The sequence below is a fragment of the Myxine glutinosa genome, chromosome 2 (genome assembly GCF_964187855.1).
Source record: "Myxine glutinosa chromosome 2, kmMyxGlut1.1, whole genome shotgun sequence".
Taxonomy (NCBI): domain Eukaryota; kingdom Metazoa; phylum Chordata; class Myxini; order Myxiniformes; family Myxinidae; genus Myxine; species Myxine glutinosa.
Genome location: NC_136262.1, coordinates 104,892,845 through 104,912,641, shown reverse-complemented (window position 1 = coordinate 104,912,641; position 19,797 = coordinate 104,892,845). Strand labels below are relative to the sequence as shown.

Genomic DNA, 19,797 nt, shown 5'->3' with positions numbered 1-19,797 from the left:
TAATAAAGTTGCAAAACTTTTTTAAATCCTGTTTTCTCTTTGTCATCATGGGGTATTGAGTGTAGATTGATGAGGGAAAAAATGAATTTAAACGAATTTAGCATAATGCTGCAACATAACAAAAAGTGAAAAAAGTGAAGGGGTCTGAATACTTTCTGAATGCACTGTATAACCCTCGCCAGAGGAGAGGGTATTGCATTTGAGTCCATTTGTCTATTTGTGTGTTTGTTTGTCTGTTTGTCCGCACAGAATAAATATGATTTTTTCTGCAACCATTGGTCTAATTGACAGGAAATTATCACTATAGGTGCAACTGCACCTGTATAATTTTTTTATGATAATTATGACGTCATAGGTCACGTGGTTCGGCCGCCATCTTGGAAAAATCGAAAAACTTTGCACCTCCACATCCCCGAAAGTGCTGAATAGAAAAAATTGAGACATGGCTCATTGTAAAGAACTCTCCATGTGGAATAAAATCTGTTAATGATGATGTCATAGATGCCTCCATTATGACGTCATAATTTGACAAGTACAAAACTTCATCCGATCAAGATGAAATTTCTTGAGCATAATCTAGGAATAAATTAGTGGAGAAAAAAAAAATGATGATGTCAGCGGTCACGTGGTTTGGCCGCCATATTTGTTTTAGCACAAAGCCTTAAAAACCACTGAAAATACATCCTGGCGAGGGTTTGCAATCTCTGATTGCTCTTTTTCTTGTTATAACTATTATATGAATGCACTCTTACTGTATATCGGTTATTTTCCATGTAACTTGGGATACCTGGACTTTTTTTATATTTTTAACTCCATAGTCCCATAGTCAAAATTATTTCTCCACTGTACAGATGGGTTTACCTTCATATGCAATGAGCTGTCATGGCTGCCAAATAACGATGTGGCTCTTGTAAAGAATTTGCAGATAGCAGCTGCAGCGTATGCACTTTTTTTATTGATAGGCCTACAACTGAGTGAGCGTACCCGCTTCTTGAAACCTTTGGACTCAGTTCATTTGGCAACACGATGACGGTGTGCATAAGCCATAGTGTGATGCTACTTTGGGTGTGCATGGTGATTATTTAATTTAACACCAATAAATTAACCAGACTTGGTGATATAATCGTTAGATTGTCTGCCGAGTCTGTCTGTAAAGCCAGTGGTTTAAACTCTAGCCGAGTCATACCAAAGTTTTTTAAAATGGTATGTGCTGCTTCCTCGCTTGGCACTCAGCATTTCAAAGAATAGAGCACAGACATACAACCATATGTTGGCAATATCAGTAGTGCAGGTTTTGATGGGTCTAATGGCCTCCTCCTGCATGGAAGTTCCTTGTAAGAAACATATTATTAAATGTTGGTTTTCTTCTTGTTTTAAGGCAATGCCCTGAATAGTCTCCTTATTTGCACGATAACAATGTGCAGTATTGAAAACCACCAGTTACTTCAATTATGATGACTGTCAGAGAGAGAGAGAGAGAGAGGGGATGGGTGGCTGGGAATAAGGCAGGTAAAATAGGTGAAGGAAAGGATGCCCATCACCATAATAATCCCCTATGTACTCCACATCCCTCCCCCAAAATTTTGTTTCCAAAAATATGTTTAAAAATGCATTTTTGTGTATATATTGTGTGTGAGTGTGCAGATGTATAATCCATATCATATTTATATATCACCCTGGTGATGGCCCTACCTCTATCCCCATTTCTCCTCACCCTGCCCTCCCAGTAGATGGTAAACGAATGAATTGGATTAGTTATAGAGATGTAGCGCAGGTATGATGGGCCAAATTGCCTCCTCCTGTGTTAAAGTTCCTTGTGCATTCCTTTTGATTTGGAGGGAGAATGGAATACGAGCAACACGTAGGATTCAACATAGAAATGAGAGATTCTCTTTCATATAGTCTGTTACCTGGTAATCTGTAAGGTTGTAAAAGTACAGGTAACCAATTGAAATGTTCGGCGTTATCTTTTAGACATGTTTGAACTTTGGTCTGTAAGTTGCTGAAGTTTGATGTTAGAATTACTTGCTGGGGTATTTATGTACCTTGCACATTCACCATTGGATTAAACGCTCACTTTATATTCCATGTAGGGAAAGGGTCAGATAGTACTGCAGCATGGACTCCATGTCATTATAATAGCTCCATGTCATTCTTCCAATATAACTCGCATATTTTTGTTACAGGTTCTAATAATCTGAATTGATATCAGAATAGTATAATTACCTCCGCCACCAAAGGTGGATGGAGGTTATGTTTTCACTCTTATCTGTCTGTTTGTTACTTGAAAAATCGAATATTTTTGAAGTATATTGGTCGGGTGTGTTTGCTATTCTGTCTGTTTGTTACTTGCCGGAAAAGATTCCGGCAAGTATGTTGATCGGTTGGTTTGTCTGTTTGTCTGTCTGTCTGTTTGTCTGTGCGCAGCACTACATCTACACCATTGCACGTAGAATCGCCAAACTTTACACACATATTTGTCTTGCCTTGGAATAGACTGTGCCCAATTTTTAACTCTCAGCCCAAGGCCTCCGTTATGACGTCATAATTCGATAATTCAACAACTACAAAACTTCATCCAATCAAGATGCAATTTCTTGAGCGACATGACGGCATAAACTGGTGGAGAATTTTTTTTAGTGATGACGTCATTGGTCACGTGGTTTGGCCACCATCTTGGAAAAACCGAAAAACTTTGCACCTCTATATCTCCGAAAGTGCTGAATAGAAAAAATTGAGACATGGCTCATTGTAAAGAACTCTCCATGCGGAATAAAATATGTTAATGATGATGTCATAGGTACCTCCATTATGACGTCATAATTCGACAAGTACAAAACTTCATCTGATCAAGATGAAATTTATTGAGCATCATCAAGGAATAAATTAGTTTAGAAAACAAATAATGATGACGTCATCGATCACGTGGTTCAGCCGCCATATTTATCCAAAATGGGCGATAAAAAAGTACATTCCGGCAAGTCCTCGGTCTCTGACCGATTTTTCATCTGTCTGTCTGTTTGTCTGTTTGTTCGCAGCACTACGTCTACACCATTGCACGTAGAATCACCAAACTTCACACACATATTTGTCTTGCCCTGGAATAGACTGTGCCCAATTTTTAACTCTCTCGGCCCAAGGCCTCCATTATGACGTCATAATTTGTTAATTCGACAAGTACAAAACTTCATCCAATCAAGATGCAATTTCTTGAGTGCCATGTCGGCATAAACTGGCGGAGAAAAAAAATATGATGTCGTCATCGGTCACGTGGTTCGGCCGCCATCTTGGAAAAACTGAAAAACTTTGCACCTCTATATCTTCGAAAGTGCTGAATAGAAAAAATTGAGACATGGCTCATTGTAAAGAATTCTCCATGGGGAATAAAATATGTTAAGGATGATGTCATAGGTGCCTCCATTATGACGTCGTAATTCGATAAGTACAAAACTTCATCCAATCAAGATGAAATTTCTTGAGCATCATCAAGGAATAAATTAGTTTAGAAAACAAATAATGATGACGTCATCGGTCACGTGGTTCGGCGTCTATATTTGTCCAAAATGGCCGATAAAAAAGTACATTCCGGCAAGTCCTTGGTCTCTGACCAATTTTTCATCTGTTTGTCTGTCTGTCTGTTTGTTCACAGTACTACGTCTACACCGTTGCACGTAGAATCGCCAAACTTTACACACATATTTGTCTTGCCCTGGAAAAGACTGTGCCCAGTTTTTAACTCTCTCGGCCCAAGGCCTCCATTATGACGTCATAATTCGACAAGTACAAAACTTCATCCAATCAAGATGCAATTTCTTGAGCGATATGACGGCATAAACTGGTGGGGGAAAAAAAAAAAATGATGACGTCGTCGGTCACGTGGTTCGGCCGCCATCTTGGAAAAAACGGAAAAAACTTTGCACCTCTATATCTCCGAAAGTGCTGAATAGAAAAAATTGAGACATGGCTCATTGTAAGGAACTCTCCATGGGGAATAAAATATATTAATGATGATGTCATAGGTGCCTCCATTATGACGTCATAATTCGACAAGTACAAAACTTCATCCGATCAAGATGAAATTTCTTGAGCATTATCAAGGAATAAATTAGTTTAGAAAACAAATAATGATGACGTCATCGGTCACGTGGTTCGGCCGCCATATTTGTCCAAAATGGCCGATAAAAAAGTACATTCCGGCAAGCCCTCAGTCTCTGACCGATCTTTCATCTGTCTGTCTGTTTGTTTGTTTGTCACCGGCCTAAAGGTAGCAATTCTAAACCGATCGTCACAAAACTTCACCAAATGGTGGAGTTCGTCATAAGCAAGAAGCCTATTGTTTTTGGGTCAAAAGGTCAAAAAGTCAACATAGGCCAAAGGTCACCAACTTTGCCAAATTTCTAAAATCCTCAATTTTCATCTGATTGACTTGAAATTTGAAGTGGACTTGCATATCTGGTCACTGAATTCAACCACAAATTATATTTTGGGGGGAAATAGGCCAAAAGGTCAACATAGGCCAAATTTCAAAAATCCTCAATATTCATCCGATTGAGTTGAAAATTGAACAGCATTTGCACATTGAGTCACTACATAGGGAAACTAACAATTTTTGAGGTCAAAGGTCAACTCAAGGTGAACCTTCCAAAATCATCATTTTTCACCTGAAAAATTGTCACTTTTCTTCCTATTGACCCAAGCTTTGATCAAGATTGTCAATTTTAATCTTGATGAAATGCACAATTTGCTGTATCAATGGAATTTTTTTTGGGTGGGGGGGGGGGGAGGGGAGGGTTGGGCGGATTTTGCAAGTATCGTGCTCCGCATGACGTCTTATTGTTACTTGCAAAATCGAAGATTTTTCAAGTATATTGGTCGGTTGCGTTTGTGGTTCTGTCTATTTGTCTGTTTGCTTGTCTGTTTGTCACCGGCGTACAGGTCACAATTCTAAACCGATCGTCACAAAACTTCACCAATCTGTATAGGTCATCCCAATTGAGAAGGCTATTGTTTTTGTGGTCAAAAGGTCAAAAGGTCAACATAGGCCAAAGGTCACCAACTTTGTCAAATTTCTAAAATCCTCAATTTTCATCCGATTGACTTGAAATTTGAAGAGGACTTGCAGATCTGGTCACTGAATTCAACCACCAAGTATTTTTGAGGTCAACATAGGCCAAAAGGTCAACATAGGCCACATTTCTAAACCTTCACTCCTTCATTCCTCTTTTCTCCCGCCTCTGGAACAAACTCCCTCACTCTCTTCAATCCCACTCCACCCTCCAAGTCTTTAAAACAGCTGTTCACCACCATCTCTTATCTTCCCCCATCCACAACCTTGATCTTTTCTACCCCCGCTAATTTCACCCCAATTCCACTTTTTGAAATACAGTACCAACTTTTGTCCTGGAAGTCCTTGGTGTCCTTGTGCTTTATACTTCTCCCCCCCCCCCCCCCCCCTTTTCCCACGCCTCCTCCCCCCGGGCCCTCTCCCTTCCACACATCTCCCTGCTCTCGGATGTTGTGTGTGTGTGCTTCCCCTTTTCTCCCCATCTTGTCTTCCGCTCCCTCTTTTTGTGTATTTTGTTTGTCTGGTCGATTTGTCTGTGAAGTTAATGTTAGCTCTTTCACGAGCCTCGATTCAGTATACAAAAAAAAAAAAAAATCCTCAATTTTCATCCGATTGACTTGAAAATTGAACAGCATTTGCACATTGGGTCACTAAATAGGGAAACTACCTATTTTTCAGGTCAATAGGTCAAAGGGCAACTCAAGGTCAACCTTCAAAAATCATCAGTTTTCACCTGAAAAATCGTCACTTTTCTTCCTATTGACCCGAGCTTTGATCAAGATTGTCAATTTTAATCTTGATGAAATGGACAATTTGCTGTATCAATGGAATATTTTTCTTTGGGGTGGGGGGTGGATTTTGCAAGTATCGTGCTCCGCATGACGTCTTCTTGTTTGTTTGTTTGTTTGTCACTCCCCTACAGGTTACAATTTTCAACCGATCTTCACAAAACTTCACCAAGTTGTAGAGGTCATCACAATTGAGAAACCTATTGATTTTGAGGTCAAATTTCTGAAATCGTCATTTTTAATCCGATTGACTTGAAAATAGAACAGCATTTGTATATTGAGTCACTAAATTGGGAAACCAACTATTTTTGAGGTCAAAAGGTCAAAAGTCAACTTGAGGTCAAACTTCTAAAATCATCAATTTTCATTTTTTTTTTTTTGTTTTTTGTTTTTTGTTTTTTGTATACAAGATCGAGGCTCGTGAAAGAGCGAACATTAATCACACAGAAAGACAAACCGACACATAAAACATATAACATCGGGAGCGGTAGACAAGATGGGGAGAGAGGGGGAAGGACACAAACACAACATTTGAGAGCAGGGACCGAGAGACATGGAGACATCGAGAGATCTGAGAGAGGGCGAGGGCTTTGGGGGGGGGGGCATGGGAAGGGGGCGGTGGGAGAGGTATAAAACATATGGACACTGCCAGGACTTCCAGGAAAGAAGTTGGAATTTCAAACAAGGTGGATCTGGGGTGAATTAGCGGGGGTAGAAAAGATCAAGGTTTTGGATGGGGGAAGATAAGAGATGGTGGTGAACAGCTGTTTTAAAGACCTGGAGGGAGGAGTGGGACTGAAGGGAGTGAGGGAGTTTGTTCCAGAGGCGGGAGAAAAGAGGAATGAAAGAGTGAAGGTGAGCAGAGAGCCGAGATTTCGGCAGTTTAACCGTCAGAGGGTTGCTGGCAGATCTTGTGCGACCTGTAGGAATATTTGGGGGACAGAGCACAGAGAGAGCTGGGGGTGCAAGGCCGGAGCGGAGTCGGTAGAAGACAGAAAGACCACCTACCTGCCTGCGGTGAGTGAGTGAAAGGCCCTCAGAGATAGCTTCATCGCAGGAGATTCCAATAATTCTGAAAGCTTTGGTTTCAACAGCGTGAAGCCGAGCTAGGTGTGAGGCAGGAGCACCGGCCCATAGGGGAGAACAGTATTCCATTGAGCTGCGGATGAAAGCCTTGTATGTGGTGAGGAGCTCAGGTGTGCCGAGGAAGGACTTCGCACGACGGAGGATGCCCAGTCGGCGATTGGAGGCCAGCTTGGAAATGTGGTTTTCCCAAGAAAGATCATGGCAGATAGTGAGACCCAAAATCTTGAGCGACAGAACTTCTTGGAGAGGATTGTTGAGAAAGTAGATGGGAGGGTTGTCCAGTCGATCTTTTCGGAGAGACATAGTAAGAGTGTGAGATTTGTCAGGATTGAAAGACATGTTCCACTTGTTTGACCAGTCTGTGATTTTGTCCAGGTCTTCAGAGAGTGAGGAGGCAGCAGACTGCCGATCTGAGGGAAGAGGAATGGAGCGGCAGAGAGTGGAGTCATCAGCAAAGAGATAGAGAGGATTTTCGAGAGAGTCAGAGAGATCATTGATGAAGACCAGAAAAAGCACGGGGCCCAGAACACTGCCTTGGGGAACTCCAGCCTGAACAGGAAGAGGAGATGAGAGAAACCCATTCAGGGCCACACGTTGACGACGACTAGAGAGGAAGTCCGCCAGCCATGCGTGGAGATTTCCATGGATACCAAAGGAGGAGAGTTTGGTGAGCAGAGCGGGGTGCCAGACCGTGTCGAAGGCACGTGATATGTCGAGGGAGACAGCTCTAATTTCCTGTTTGGCATTGAGGACCTCCATCCATTGTTGAGACAGCAGAAGCAGCATGTCCAGAGTAGAGTGACCTGGTCTGAAACCAAATTGATGATCAGAGATCAAGCCATTGGAGAAGAGGAAAGATTTCATATCCGAAGCAATGATGGATTCCATGACTTTGCTGATAATTGGGAGAAGGCTGATTGGTCTGTAGTTGCTAGGATCTGTTTTTGCACCTTTTTTGTGCAAAGCGGTGATGTTGGCTGATTTCCAAGCAGATGGCAGTTGACCTTGAGCAAAAGAGAGGGTGAAGAGAACAGAGAGAGGGTGAGATTGAGCAGCAGAGTAGGATTTTAGGACCCGTGGGCTGATGCCGTCGGGTCCAGTTGCAGAATCAGAGTCGAGGGTTGACAGAAACTTTTCCACCTTGTCAGGAGGAAAGGACACGGAGTCCAGGAGCAGCAGGGTACGACTGGGTATGGTGGGTACAGAGAGGGATGGGTTTGGGACACAAGATTTAGAGGCAAACACAGAGTTGAGGCATTCAGCTTTTTCACGTGCGGAGTCAGCTGTGTAGCCGTTTGAGGTAAGGGAGGGGATGGAGGGGGAACAAACACCAGAAACGGATTTGACCAGACGCCACCAGGATTTGGAAGAGGGAGACAGATAAGAGAGTTCGGTCTTGAGAATGGAGAGATATTGTTTCCTGGCTCTCCTGAGGGTGGACACACACTTGTTTCGGGCTTTGTGAAAGGAAATGAGATTTCCTTCCGTTGGATTTGCTTTCCAGGAGACGAAGGCAAGTTGTTTCTGGGCAACAGCCTCACCACAAGATTCCGTGTACCATGGACGGGAGGAAGGGTATGACAACTGAAGACGAGATGGGATAAATCTGTGCATGAGAGAGAGCAATTTACTTTGGAAGAATTCCCAGGATGAGTTGATGTCAGAGGTGGTAGAGATGGGAGACCAGTCCAGATGATTGATGGCTGCTTGAAGACCGTGCCAGTTGGCCTGAGTGAAATGCCAGACTCGTCGACGCTGAGCAGGCTCCCTGAGGATGGTCAGAGAGATGTCCACTTTAACAAGGACATGATCAGATGATCCGATCGGAGCAGAAGAAGAGCAGCAGACATTTTCAGGGAAGTTAGTCATAACCAAGTCCAGAAGAGAAGATGTTCCGTTGACTGAGATCCGGGTCGGGAAATTGACAGATTGTGTCAGTCCCAGTGAGTCGCAGAAGTCCTTTGCTGAAGAGCCATGGCTGGTGAGAGAGGTACCCACACCCAGCCAACTGGCATGGTGACAATTGAAATCACCACATATGAGGAAGAGAGAGTTAGGATGAGTAGATAGAAGTTGGTCCATATCATCAGACAGCGAGATGTAGATGGAGTCATCACTGTTTGGTGGACGGTACAACACACATATGAACAAGAGGTGGGAGCGAAGGGGAAGCCGTAGCCAGAGGTATTCCTGGGGGTGAGGTGGAGAGAGTGCAGTGCAGGGCGAGTGAGGAAGAGAGTTTTTGATAAAGATAGCAACCCCGCCTCCAGGACGAGGCTCAGGTCTATCATACCGGAGGAGGGAGTAGCCCGGGAGAGATACTATGGAATCAGAGACATCATAAAGGAGGAAAGTTTCTGTTAAGCAGATCACGTCTGGTTTGACAGAAGCAACCTGTATGGAGAGATCAGTTAAGTTTGAACGAAGGCCCCGGATGTTTGAGGTCCATACCGTTAATGAAGAGGAAGGGGGAGCATCAGATACAGAACAGGGGGGAGGAGGGGTAGGGTAAGATGTGGAAGAGGTGGAAGAGATAGGGAGAGCTGTTGAAGGTGTGTCAGAGATTTCAGAATAGCTCGGAGAAAGGGAAGGATGGGGCGGACAAAAGGTTTGATGGTGATTGGGTGAGCCACAATGAGGTGTTATTTGAGGAGGGGGAAGAGCGAGGCAGAAGGTTGGGGGAGATGGAGGTGAGAGTTTGAAGGGGGAAGAAGCGGGGAGGACGCTTTGAGGAGGGGGAGTGAGAGGGGGGAAATTGAGAAGCAATGAGGGTGGGGAGATTTGAAGGGGAGGGGTGAGGGGGGAGTTTGGGAGGGAAGGGACAAGGGGAGGGATTTGAAAGGGATGGGATATGGGGGAGATTTGGAGGGGAGGGGTGAGGCAGGAGTCTAGGAGGGGAGGGGCGAGGGGGCGTCTTGGCGGGGAGGGGTGAGGGGGTAGTTTAGGAGGGAGGGGGCAAGGGGGGAGATTTGAAAGGGATGGGTGATGGGGAAGATTTGGAGGGGAGGGGTGATGGGGAAGATTTGGAGGGGAGGGGTTATGGGGAAGATTTGGAGGGGAGGGGTGAGATTGGATTTTTGAAAGTGTACGATTTATGGGAAACGAACATTTATTGCAAAATGAGTTTCTTGTGACCTTCGAGTTAAAAATACGTTTAAGGACGCTGGATGGAGGATGGAGTGCAGGAGAGTTTAGGGAATGTAGAAAAAAGGCACTATAGGAGATGGATATTTTTTTTGGGATGAATTGATTTGGTGAGCAAGTCGAAAGCAGCCTTTTAAAGAAGAAGAAGAAAAAGGTGTTATAAAATATGACGGAATACATAACTTGAGGGGAAAGTGTAAACATTGAAGGTTAATGAGTGAAAACTATCTGGGGAAATGGGGGAGAAACACGTGGTCGAAGAACGAACGAACGAATAAGAATGAATAAACGAATGAGAACAGAGAAGGAAATGTTTTTTTTTTGTTTGTTTTTTGTTTGTTTTTTTTGAGTTGAGATTTACACAAGGAAGTAGGCTATGGGTGAAAAGCCTGGGAATACAGAGAACGAAAGTTATTGGATCACAAACGACGGACCGCTGAGAGAAAAACAAAGCCTCAAGGTTGTACAGTGCACACTGTACAAGGCCTCAAGACACGACACGGCAAACAGACGATCAATTTATGAAAGATAAACACCGAGAAACAACCAAAGTTGCACACAATAACTTCACACACCGAAAGATAAATACAGTTTCGACAAAATACAATTGTGAACAGACTTAACTTCGAAAAACGTGGAGACCGTGTGGAGCTTCGAAAATCCCTCCCACCGTCTCCTTCCCTCCCACCGTTTGTCATATTATGACAAACCGTCAATTTTCGTCCAATTGACTTGAAAATAGAACAGTATTTGTATATTGAGTCACTGGATTGGGAAACCAACTATTTTTGAGGTCAAATGTCCAGAGGTCAACTCAAGGTCAAACTTCCAAAATCATAAATTTTCATCTGAAGAAACATCAATTTTCATCCGATTGACCTGAAAATTTAACAGCATTTGCATAGTACTTCACTGAATTGGGAAACCAACTATTTTTCAGGTCAAAAGGTCAAAGGTGAAGTCAAGGTGAAACTTCCTAAAATCATCGATTTTCATTTGTAAAATCGCCGCTTTTCATCAGATCAACCCGAGCTTTGATCGAAATCGTCAATTTTAATCTTTGATGGATCAATGGTATCCTTTTGGGGGGGGGGGGGGGAGGAGGTGGATTTTCCAACTATCGTGCTCTGCATGACGTCTTCCTGTTTGTCTGTCTGTGAACAAGATATCTCAAAAGGTTGTGGACGGATTCGGACAAAATTTGGCAGAGAGGTATTGTATGTGGCACGGACGGAATGATTCGATTTTGGTGAAGATCTGAATTCGGATCCGGCTAGTATAACTTTTCAAGTGATTCTTCACCATTGGGAGATTGGGCCAAAAACAATATGTAGCAGGATATCTCAAAACGTGGACCGATTTGGATGAAACCTCATGGACAGGTTGTGTGTGTGACAAGGACGAATCTATTCGATTTTGGTGAAGATCTGAATATGGATTCGGATACGATAATTATTTAATTTTTAAGTGATTCATCTCCATTGAGTAATCGGTCTAAAACCGACATATAACACAATATTTTAAAAAGTTATGGATGACTTTTGACTAAACTAGGTGGATGAGTTTGTTAGGTGACAAGTACAAGCCGATTACATTTTGCTTCAGGTCCGAATCCAGATCAGGTCTATAATTGGGATACAAAACAAACTGTTCAGCCTGGCGGAGGTATACACTCTACCGAGTGCTGTTCTAGTTTAGTGTTGCTGCACCTACCTAGAAGGCCAGATTGGACATATTTGATGTAAAATCCTGCATATTTTGTTCTGAACCTTTCTCAAAGAAAAATCCAGAATGTTCGCCATAACACTGTGAACCTGGAATCCTTCTTTTCAGCTTGTATTCAGTGCCAGGATGACATTGGACAAGCCCTACTCAAGAATAAAACAGACACCCTTAACAGGGTGAAACATTCAGATACCATAGAGATTGTAGGTAAACATACTGCAGTCGACAACACATATAGACTAATAAAGGAATTGCACAGTGAAAGCAGTAGCATAGCAGTACAGCGGCTGCTTCAACCAGACATGGAGATGACTTTGCTGCTGTCAAAAGATCGCAGCTGCGAAATCCTGCCTGCGACAGGATAAACAATTGCTTCACTTGTGGCATGCACTGTTCTCCAAGAGAGAAGCGGAGTCGGGGAAAGCAGGGAAATGTAATTCACGTCCTCCCAGATGTTCCAGTTCCCAGAAATTTGAAACACTTTCTCACTTGAAACACTTGAAGTGCATCTGTTGCATGAAAAACTGACCAGAGACCAGTAAAACATTGCACTCGGACGCTACTGCATCACAGGATGTGACACTTTTAGTGCATTTCATAGACATGGAAAGTGAACAGCCTTCAGACAGATGATGCGGCAACCGCAAAAGTTTCAACCACTCAGAACTCTGGGATCGACCGGTCTCATATCAGACGAAGAGATGGATGCAAGTACAACATTTGTGTCATCCATGTATGGGAAGGGTAGCAGCAATTTATAAAAATAAATTAATAAAGCGGCATTGAACATGGCAGGCAAGAAGTTGCTACTGTACCAACGGATAGGTAGCTCGGTGTTGACTTAACGGTTAAGGTGGCTGGCTTAAGATCCAAGGGTCTTGCATTGAAGCCCCTGTCATACCGTTGAAATAAAACCAGGTGGGTCGACTCAGCCTGTCATCCTTCAGAGAACGAAAAAATGAGTACCAGCTGACTGGTAATAGAGGGCATTGCATCAGCGGCACTGCCATACCCCCAGAAAATGATGCAGTCAGCAGCCACAGGCTGCATAGGAACCACACACCAATGGATAACAGTTTCCGGCTCCACATCCGGCAAAGCTATTACCTGCTCATGGTATGAAGACAGGCCTTGTCAGACATGCAGTGTCTTCCCGATCCCAGAGAGTATGGATATGAGAAGGACACAGGCAACTTGCTACATCCAAAGCCCATGAGGCAGACTGTCTCAGCATCAGAGTTGCTCAGCAGTCTCATTTGCAACTGCAAATATTACTGCTCCAGTGAATGTACATGTGTGGAACATGGCTAGCCATACACTCTTGCATGCATCTGTGAAGCAGCACCACCAGCAGATGATGAAGCTGACAGTTCAACAGTTCCAGTGTCGTGTGCCAATCGTCTCACCATATATGTCAGTTCAGGTGACGGTGACAGTCGTACTGACGACACCGATGTGAACAATCTGAGAACTCACACAATGTAACTGTTATGTTGTCACCCTAAATTGACACTGTAATGACTGACCATTCATGCTATAAATCAAGCGAGATTTCCTTGGAGAACCCTGTCGGGACGGGACCATCATGTATGAAAATTGTCTGGGGAAGGATCCTGTTGAATGCGATGTTTCACTAAATGGAGATTTTCATATATACCGCCTCAATTCTAACGCCCACAGCTCCCATTGTAATTCGTTTTCAGCTTGTAATCATGGATTTCAGGCTTCCTGACATCCCAAGGAATGCGGTGGTTTATGATGCCCTTTGGTAAAATTTAGGTTTGCGTTGGTGTCTTCTGTAGCCGCCCACGCTGCAACACAAAGAGACTACCTCACGAGTTCATGAACCAATATTTATGTACATTTGTAGAAAAAAATACAAAAATTGTAAGACTTCCACAAAAGGAACAGATTTCCACCTTTTTGACTCCAAATTATTCGTATTTGAAATAGTTCCCCTACCACTTCTCAGTGACTTAATGACGATGTCGGAGTCGTGGGATACCCATTGATACTGGGATGTGTATTTCCTTTTCTTTGTGTTTATAATCGAGGCTCATGGAAGAGTGAGGTGGCATAGGGTGAAACGGCAGAATGGGGTCAAAGTTGGGCGCAAACATCCAGAGGACGAATGGGGTTTGTGTAAGATTCCAGTAGAACAATGGATGAAATAAACAGGATGTTGATTGAGGTATGCTAACTGCTGAGGGAGGCAAGGAGAAGCTAACGTTTCTGGGAATCGACCCTTTTTTTGTTCCGGCGAGGTGTTAATGCCCAAAATATCAGTTTCGCCTTGCCTCCATCGGCAGTTAGCATACCTCAATCAAAGGCTTGTTGAGTTCATCCATCGTTCTACCTGCCCTCCAATGCAGATAGACACTGTAGCTTTCACCAGCAAGACTAGATCTGAATCATTCTTCTTTGATTATGGTCGACTTTGCCGGACTGTATTCGCACCAAGTGTACCACCTTAACCGTGCTCCGCATTGTGCACCGTTAGGTGCGTATTGATGAAACTCGATGCGTGTGTGCCACAGAACATGGAGCTCGAACCCAAAGCGGCAGGTGAGCTTGCACAATTGCAAATCCAAATCTCCCTGCTCCTCAACATCCCGTACATCCTCCTAGCACTTGCGGGGCTGTTCGCGCTGGTGGCCGCCTGGCTGGCCTGCCGTCACGCCCGGGTCACGTCCAGGGTAAGTCTTGCATCGAGAGATGCACCTGAGGATAGTCAGGAAGTCCAAAGTGGAATTCTAGTGCTTTCCTGATCACAACAGACAGAATTACTTTGCACACAATCAGCACCTTTTATTTGCTGTTTTTAGCAGGAAAATTAATTTTCTTAGTTTTCTTGCAAGAAAATTGAAAAAGCAATTGCTAGTAATAGATATAATATTTGGGAATTGAAATGAAAATATTTTCCCTTAAATAAGGTCACAGGAAAAGGTGAATTATACGTTTGCAGATTGCTGCTCATTGGCTCGTGAATGCATGGATCGGCTGTTTTGTTTTACTAGTACACCCGCTAACTACGGGAGGGGCAGAAAGGGTCATTCCTCTTTGGGGTATATAGATTACAGTCGATCTATGGTCGGGTCTCAAGAACATTGGGTGTGTGTTCATTTACCAAGTTTCTTGTGGAGAGATCGCCAAGTGGTTTCAGCGTTCGAGCAAGCACTCCATTCAAAACCGTTAAGGAACGGCTGGCTTGGCAAGCGCAAGCTAGCTGCTTGGTAAATGAGCACACCCCGGGCTTCCTCCCTTTCAGTTTCGTGTTAAACATCAAGAGTGAGTTTCAAAAGTTCGCTTCGAAAAATGCCACGTTAGCCCCAGGAAAAGTCATGTTATTAACCCAACACTTATGGGGTACCTAGAGTACAGTAGATCTTCGCTCAGTTCTGGAAGTAAAACTTACCTCACACATGTCGGGATTCCTCCAAATTTATTCATTTAGTGTTATAAACAGCATTAGCGACTATTTAAAAAGCTAATCACACGTTTTTGTGGTTCATAGCCCGATGTTGTCAATAAACGCGTACGTATTATGTCGAAAACCAGATTATGCCTTGGCTTGAGAATTCCGAAGCTCAATGGAGGCCGCCATCTTGCGGATGCGGAAGTATGCATAACAAATTGAAAAAAGTTCAATAGGAGTTTCTTTCACCCGTCTTTGTTTGATTCACAATCTTATGCAACTCCAATTTATTATTAAAATACTTTAAGACCAACCTCGGCCCGCACGGGCCTGGTTATCTTCAACGAAAAGCGTCACCAAACACCGGAACCAATGAGATTCGAGCATTTGAAAAAATATTTCAAAAACCAAATCACGCAATGGAGGCCGCCATCGACCGGATGCGGAAGTTTGCATAAAACAATTGCGAAAAAGTTCAATAGGAGTTTGTTTCACCCGTCTTTCTTTGATTCACAATCTTATCCACCTCTAATTTGTAATTAAAATACGTTAAGACCAACCTCGTTATCTTCAACGAAAATCGTCACCAAACCCCGGATCCAATGAGATTCGAGCATTTGAAAAAATGTTTTTTAAAAGCTTATTACGCGTTTCGGACGCTGAAAACGGCGTCAAATATTCTAAAATTGATGAAGAATTATTTTTTAGAAATCTCGGGGCCCTTAGGGGATAGTTTTTCACGGCCAGAAATACGGTATAAGCGGTTTACATAAAGAAAGAAAGCTCGGTTTGATTAACGACAGTCACACATTGCCGTTGCAATGGCGCTATCATCTGATCTGTCGGCACTGATCTTACTGCAAGCTAACTTCTTCTGGTGGAGGAAGCTGCCGTTCCCGGAGAGAACCAGCCCTGACAGCGACTGAAGTTAGAAGACTACACACATACTGTGAAAACGTATGTTAAGCCCAGTTAAAATTTCTTAAAATAGGCCTTAAGCTAGCACATCGTATAGTTACTTCCTTAAGCTTCTTGTGACATTTATTGTATGTAGGTATTGGGGAGGACTGTCTGCTCTTCTCTTTTACCAAGTCTTACCAGGTACGGTACCTACACCGACCTACTATCAACCTACACCTACCTACTACCAACTACCTAACCTACTGATGCCACAGTGATGGGTAAAATAGTGGCAAGAGGCTTTGGCTTCGCCGGCTCGTTGCGGCTTTGCAGTCGGGTACTAGTAGCCGGCGAAGCCAGTGTTATCAATAAACGCGTACGTATTATGTCGAAAACCAGATTATGCCTTGGCTTGAGAATTCCAAAGCTCAATGGAGGCCGCCATCTTGCGGATGCGGAAGTATGCATAACAAATTGAAAAACGTTCAATAGGAGTTTCTTTCACCCGTCTTTGTTTGATTCACAATCTTATGCACCTCCAATTTCTTATTAAAATACTTTAAGACCAACCTCGGCCCGCACGGGCCTGGTTATCTTCAATGAAAAGCGTCAGCAAACACCGGAACCAATGAGATTCGAGCATTTGAAAATATATTTCTAAAACCAAATCACGCAATGGAGGCCGCCATTGACCGGATGCGGAAGTTTGCATAAAACAATTGCGAAAAAGTTCAATAGGAGTTTGTTTCACCCGTCTTTCTTTGATTCACAATCTAATTAATGCACCTCTAATTTGTAATTAAAATACGTTAAGACCAACCTCGTTATCTTCAACGAAAATCGTCACCAAACACCGGAACCAATGAGATTCGAGCATTTGAAAAATATTTTTTAAAAGCTTATTACGCATTTCGGACGCTGAAAACGACGTCATATATTCTAAAATTGATGAAGAATTATTTTTTAGAAATCTCGAGGCCGTAGGGGATAGTTGTTCACGGCCGGAAATATCCGAAGTTGAGACGGAATTCACCGAATTAATCAAGAAGAATGAATGAATATTGAATGAACTATTGAATGAATGACCATTCACCAAATTAATCAAGAAGGAAATTTTAATAAACTTTAATCTCATCCAGAATGCAAATGGTGTCATTTTGAACTAGTTATGGTACCGACGACACCTACCTACTACAAACTACCCAACCTACTGATGCCATAGTGATGGGTAAAATAGTGGCAAGAAGCTTTGGCTTCGCCGGCTCATTGCGGCTTTGCAGTCGGTACTAGTAATAGCCGGCGAAGCCGGTGTTGTCAATAAACGCGTACGTATTATGTCGAAAACCAGATTATGCCTTGGCTTGAGAATTCCGAAGCTCAATGGAGGCCGCCATCTTGCGGATGCGGAAGTATGCATAACAAATTGAAAAACGTTCAATAGGAGTTTCTTTCACCCGTCTTTGTTTGATTCACAATCTTATGCACCTCCAATTTATTATTAAAATACTTTAAGACCAACCTCGGCCCGCACTGGCCTGGTTATCTTCAACGAAAGCGTCACCAAACACTGGAACCAATGAGATTCGAGCATTTGAAAAAATATTTCTAAAACCAAATCACGCAATGGAGGCCGCCATCGACCGGATGCGGAAGTTTGCATAAAACAATTGCGAAAAAGTTCAATAGGAGTTTGTTTCACCCGTCTTTCTTTGATTCACAATCTAATGCACCTCTAATTTGTAATTAAAATACGTCAAGACCAACCTCGTTATCTTCAACGAAAATCGTCACCAAACACCGGAACCAATGAGATTCGAGCATTTGAAAAATATTTTTTTAAAGCTTATTACGCGTTTCAGACGCTGAAAACGGCGTCAAATATTCTAAAATTGACGAAGAATTATTTTTTAGAAATCTAGCGGCCGTAGGGGATAGTTTTTCACGGCCAGAAATACGGTATAAGCGGTTTACATAAAGAAAGAAAGCTCGGTTTGATTAACGACAGTCACACATTGCCGTTGCAACGGCGCTATCGTCTGATCTGTCGGCACTGATCTTACTGCAAGCTAACTTCTTCTGGTGGAGGAAGCTGCCGTGCCCGGAGAGAACCAGCCCTGACAGAGGCTGAAGTTAGAAGACGACACACATACTGTGAAAACGTATGTTAAGCCCAGTTAAAATTTCTTAAAATAGGCCTTAAGCTAGCACATCCTATAGTTACTTCCTTAAGCTTCTTGTGGCATTTATTGTATGTAGGTATTGGGGAGGACTGTCTGCTCTTGTCTTTTACCAAGTCTTACCAGGTACGGTACCTACACCGACCTACTATCAACTACCTAACCTACTGATGCCATCGTGATGGGTAAAATAGTGGCAAGAAGCTTTGGATTCGCCGGCTCATTGAGGCTTTGCAGTCGGGTACTAGTATTCATTGCTGTTCATTACTTCTGGTCGAGGCCGTTGTTCCCACGAAAATGCCATGATAAGCTATTTATATACGTTGACTCGCCGGAAAAACCCCTTGGGGAGGTGAGATATTATTGGTATAAATATTGTTATGTAATAACATGAATATTACGCTATTATCGTTATTTTGTTATTCGAAGCGGCCTTGGAAGAACGCCACGATAAAGCTAACTTAATATGGCTATGCACCTCAACACGCAACCCATTGACGGCAATGCCGGGGAAAACCCTCTCGGGGGAGAAAACCCCCTTGGGGAGGGGGGGCAAATGAATGGGCTACAACCTTAATAATGTAACCCTTCGTCATCCTGTCAAGTTTGGTTGAGATTGGATAAGTAACGACGGAATTTATTGGCGTCAAAAATTCATCAGACAGACAGACAGACACGAAATGGCGTATTTTAGTATGATGATGATTAGATGTTTTTTTGTCAATGCATGTTCACAACACATTGGGATTGAACAAGCATCGGCACCACTGAGCTCACATTAAGAGTAGAATATAATTGATTGCACTTTGTCGATGAAGAAGGCTGTCACATGAAACATGCAAAACCATCTGTTCAATTTGTAAAAAGTGCAGAATCTGCTGCCTGGACAGGAACCACACTCTGAGATAACAAGCACCTCAACTGTTTATCATGGAACCACCAAGAAGACCAGACCACCACTACTACCCTAGTCCTGGCAGGAATTTGTAATTGGTTCAGCGCGTTGTTGATAACTCACCGACTCTTTGTGAAGGGCACCGTGGGATATTTAAAGTTCACTAACACATCCTACGGGACACCCAGTTTAACGTTCATCCGAGGGATGGTGCACACATTGATACATCGCTGTGCATATGGAAAACCAGGACCTTGAGGTTTGCGCATTCAACATGGCTCACCTCGCTGGTCAGGGTTTTCTGTCGTCATCGTGCTGAGCTTGTTCTAATGGGTTTTTTTTTTATGTTTCCTGGACTTGTTGGGATTTTTTATAAAACTTCCATCTTTATTCAATTTCTAATTGTTCTCTTATTATTAAATTAAATTTCTAATTGATATTACACTAACAGGGGAACCCCGCATTGCTGGTGCCGTTGTAATCCTGTTGGCATTGTGAAGAAATCAAATTTTGTTTTTTTCTATTTTTTGTGGGGTCCTAAAACACTTCACTACACCCACTAAGGAATGGGGTCGGGGATCATGCAATATTATCTTTCACAT

General features: G+C 43.0%; 1 protein-coding gene across 2 annotated transcripts in view; it reads left to right on the top strand.

Moving 5' to 3' along the window:
- Positions 1-19,797, top strand: part of SCARB2 (scavenger receptor class B member 2) — a 101,704-nt gene that overhangs the window by 67,278 nt on the left and 14,629 nt on the right. For both annotated transcript variants that reach the window (XR_013622533.1, XM_078772745.1), the window contains exon 11: positions 14,346-14,504. Coding sequence is in view for 1 of the 2 variants with exons in the window: in XM_078772745.1 (XP_078628871.1) it covers positions 14,346-14,504 (159 nt within the window). In the remaining variant the exon portion in view is untranslated. The remainder of the gene's footprint in view (positions 1-14,345; positions 14,505-19,797) is intronic.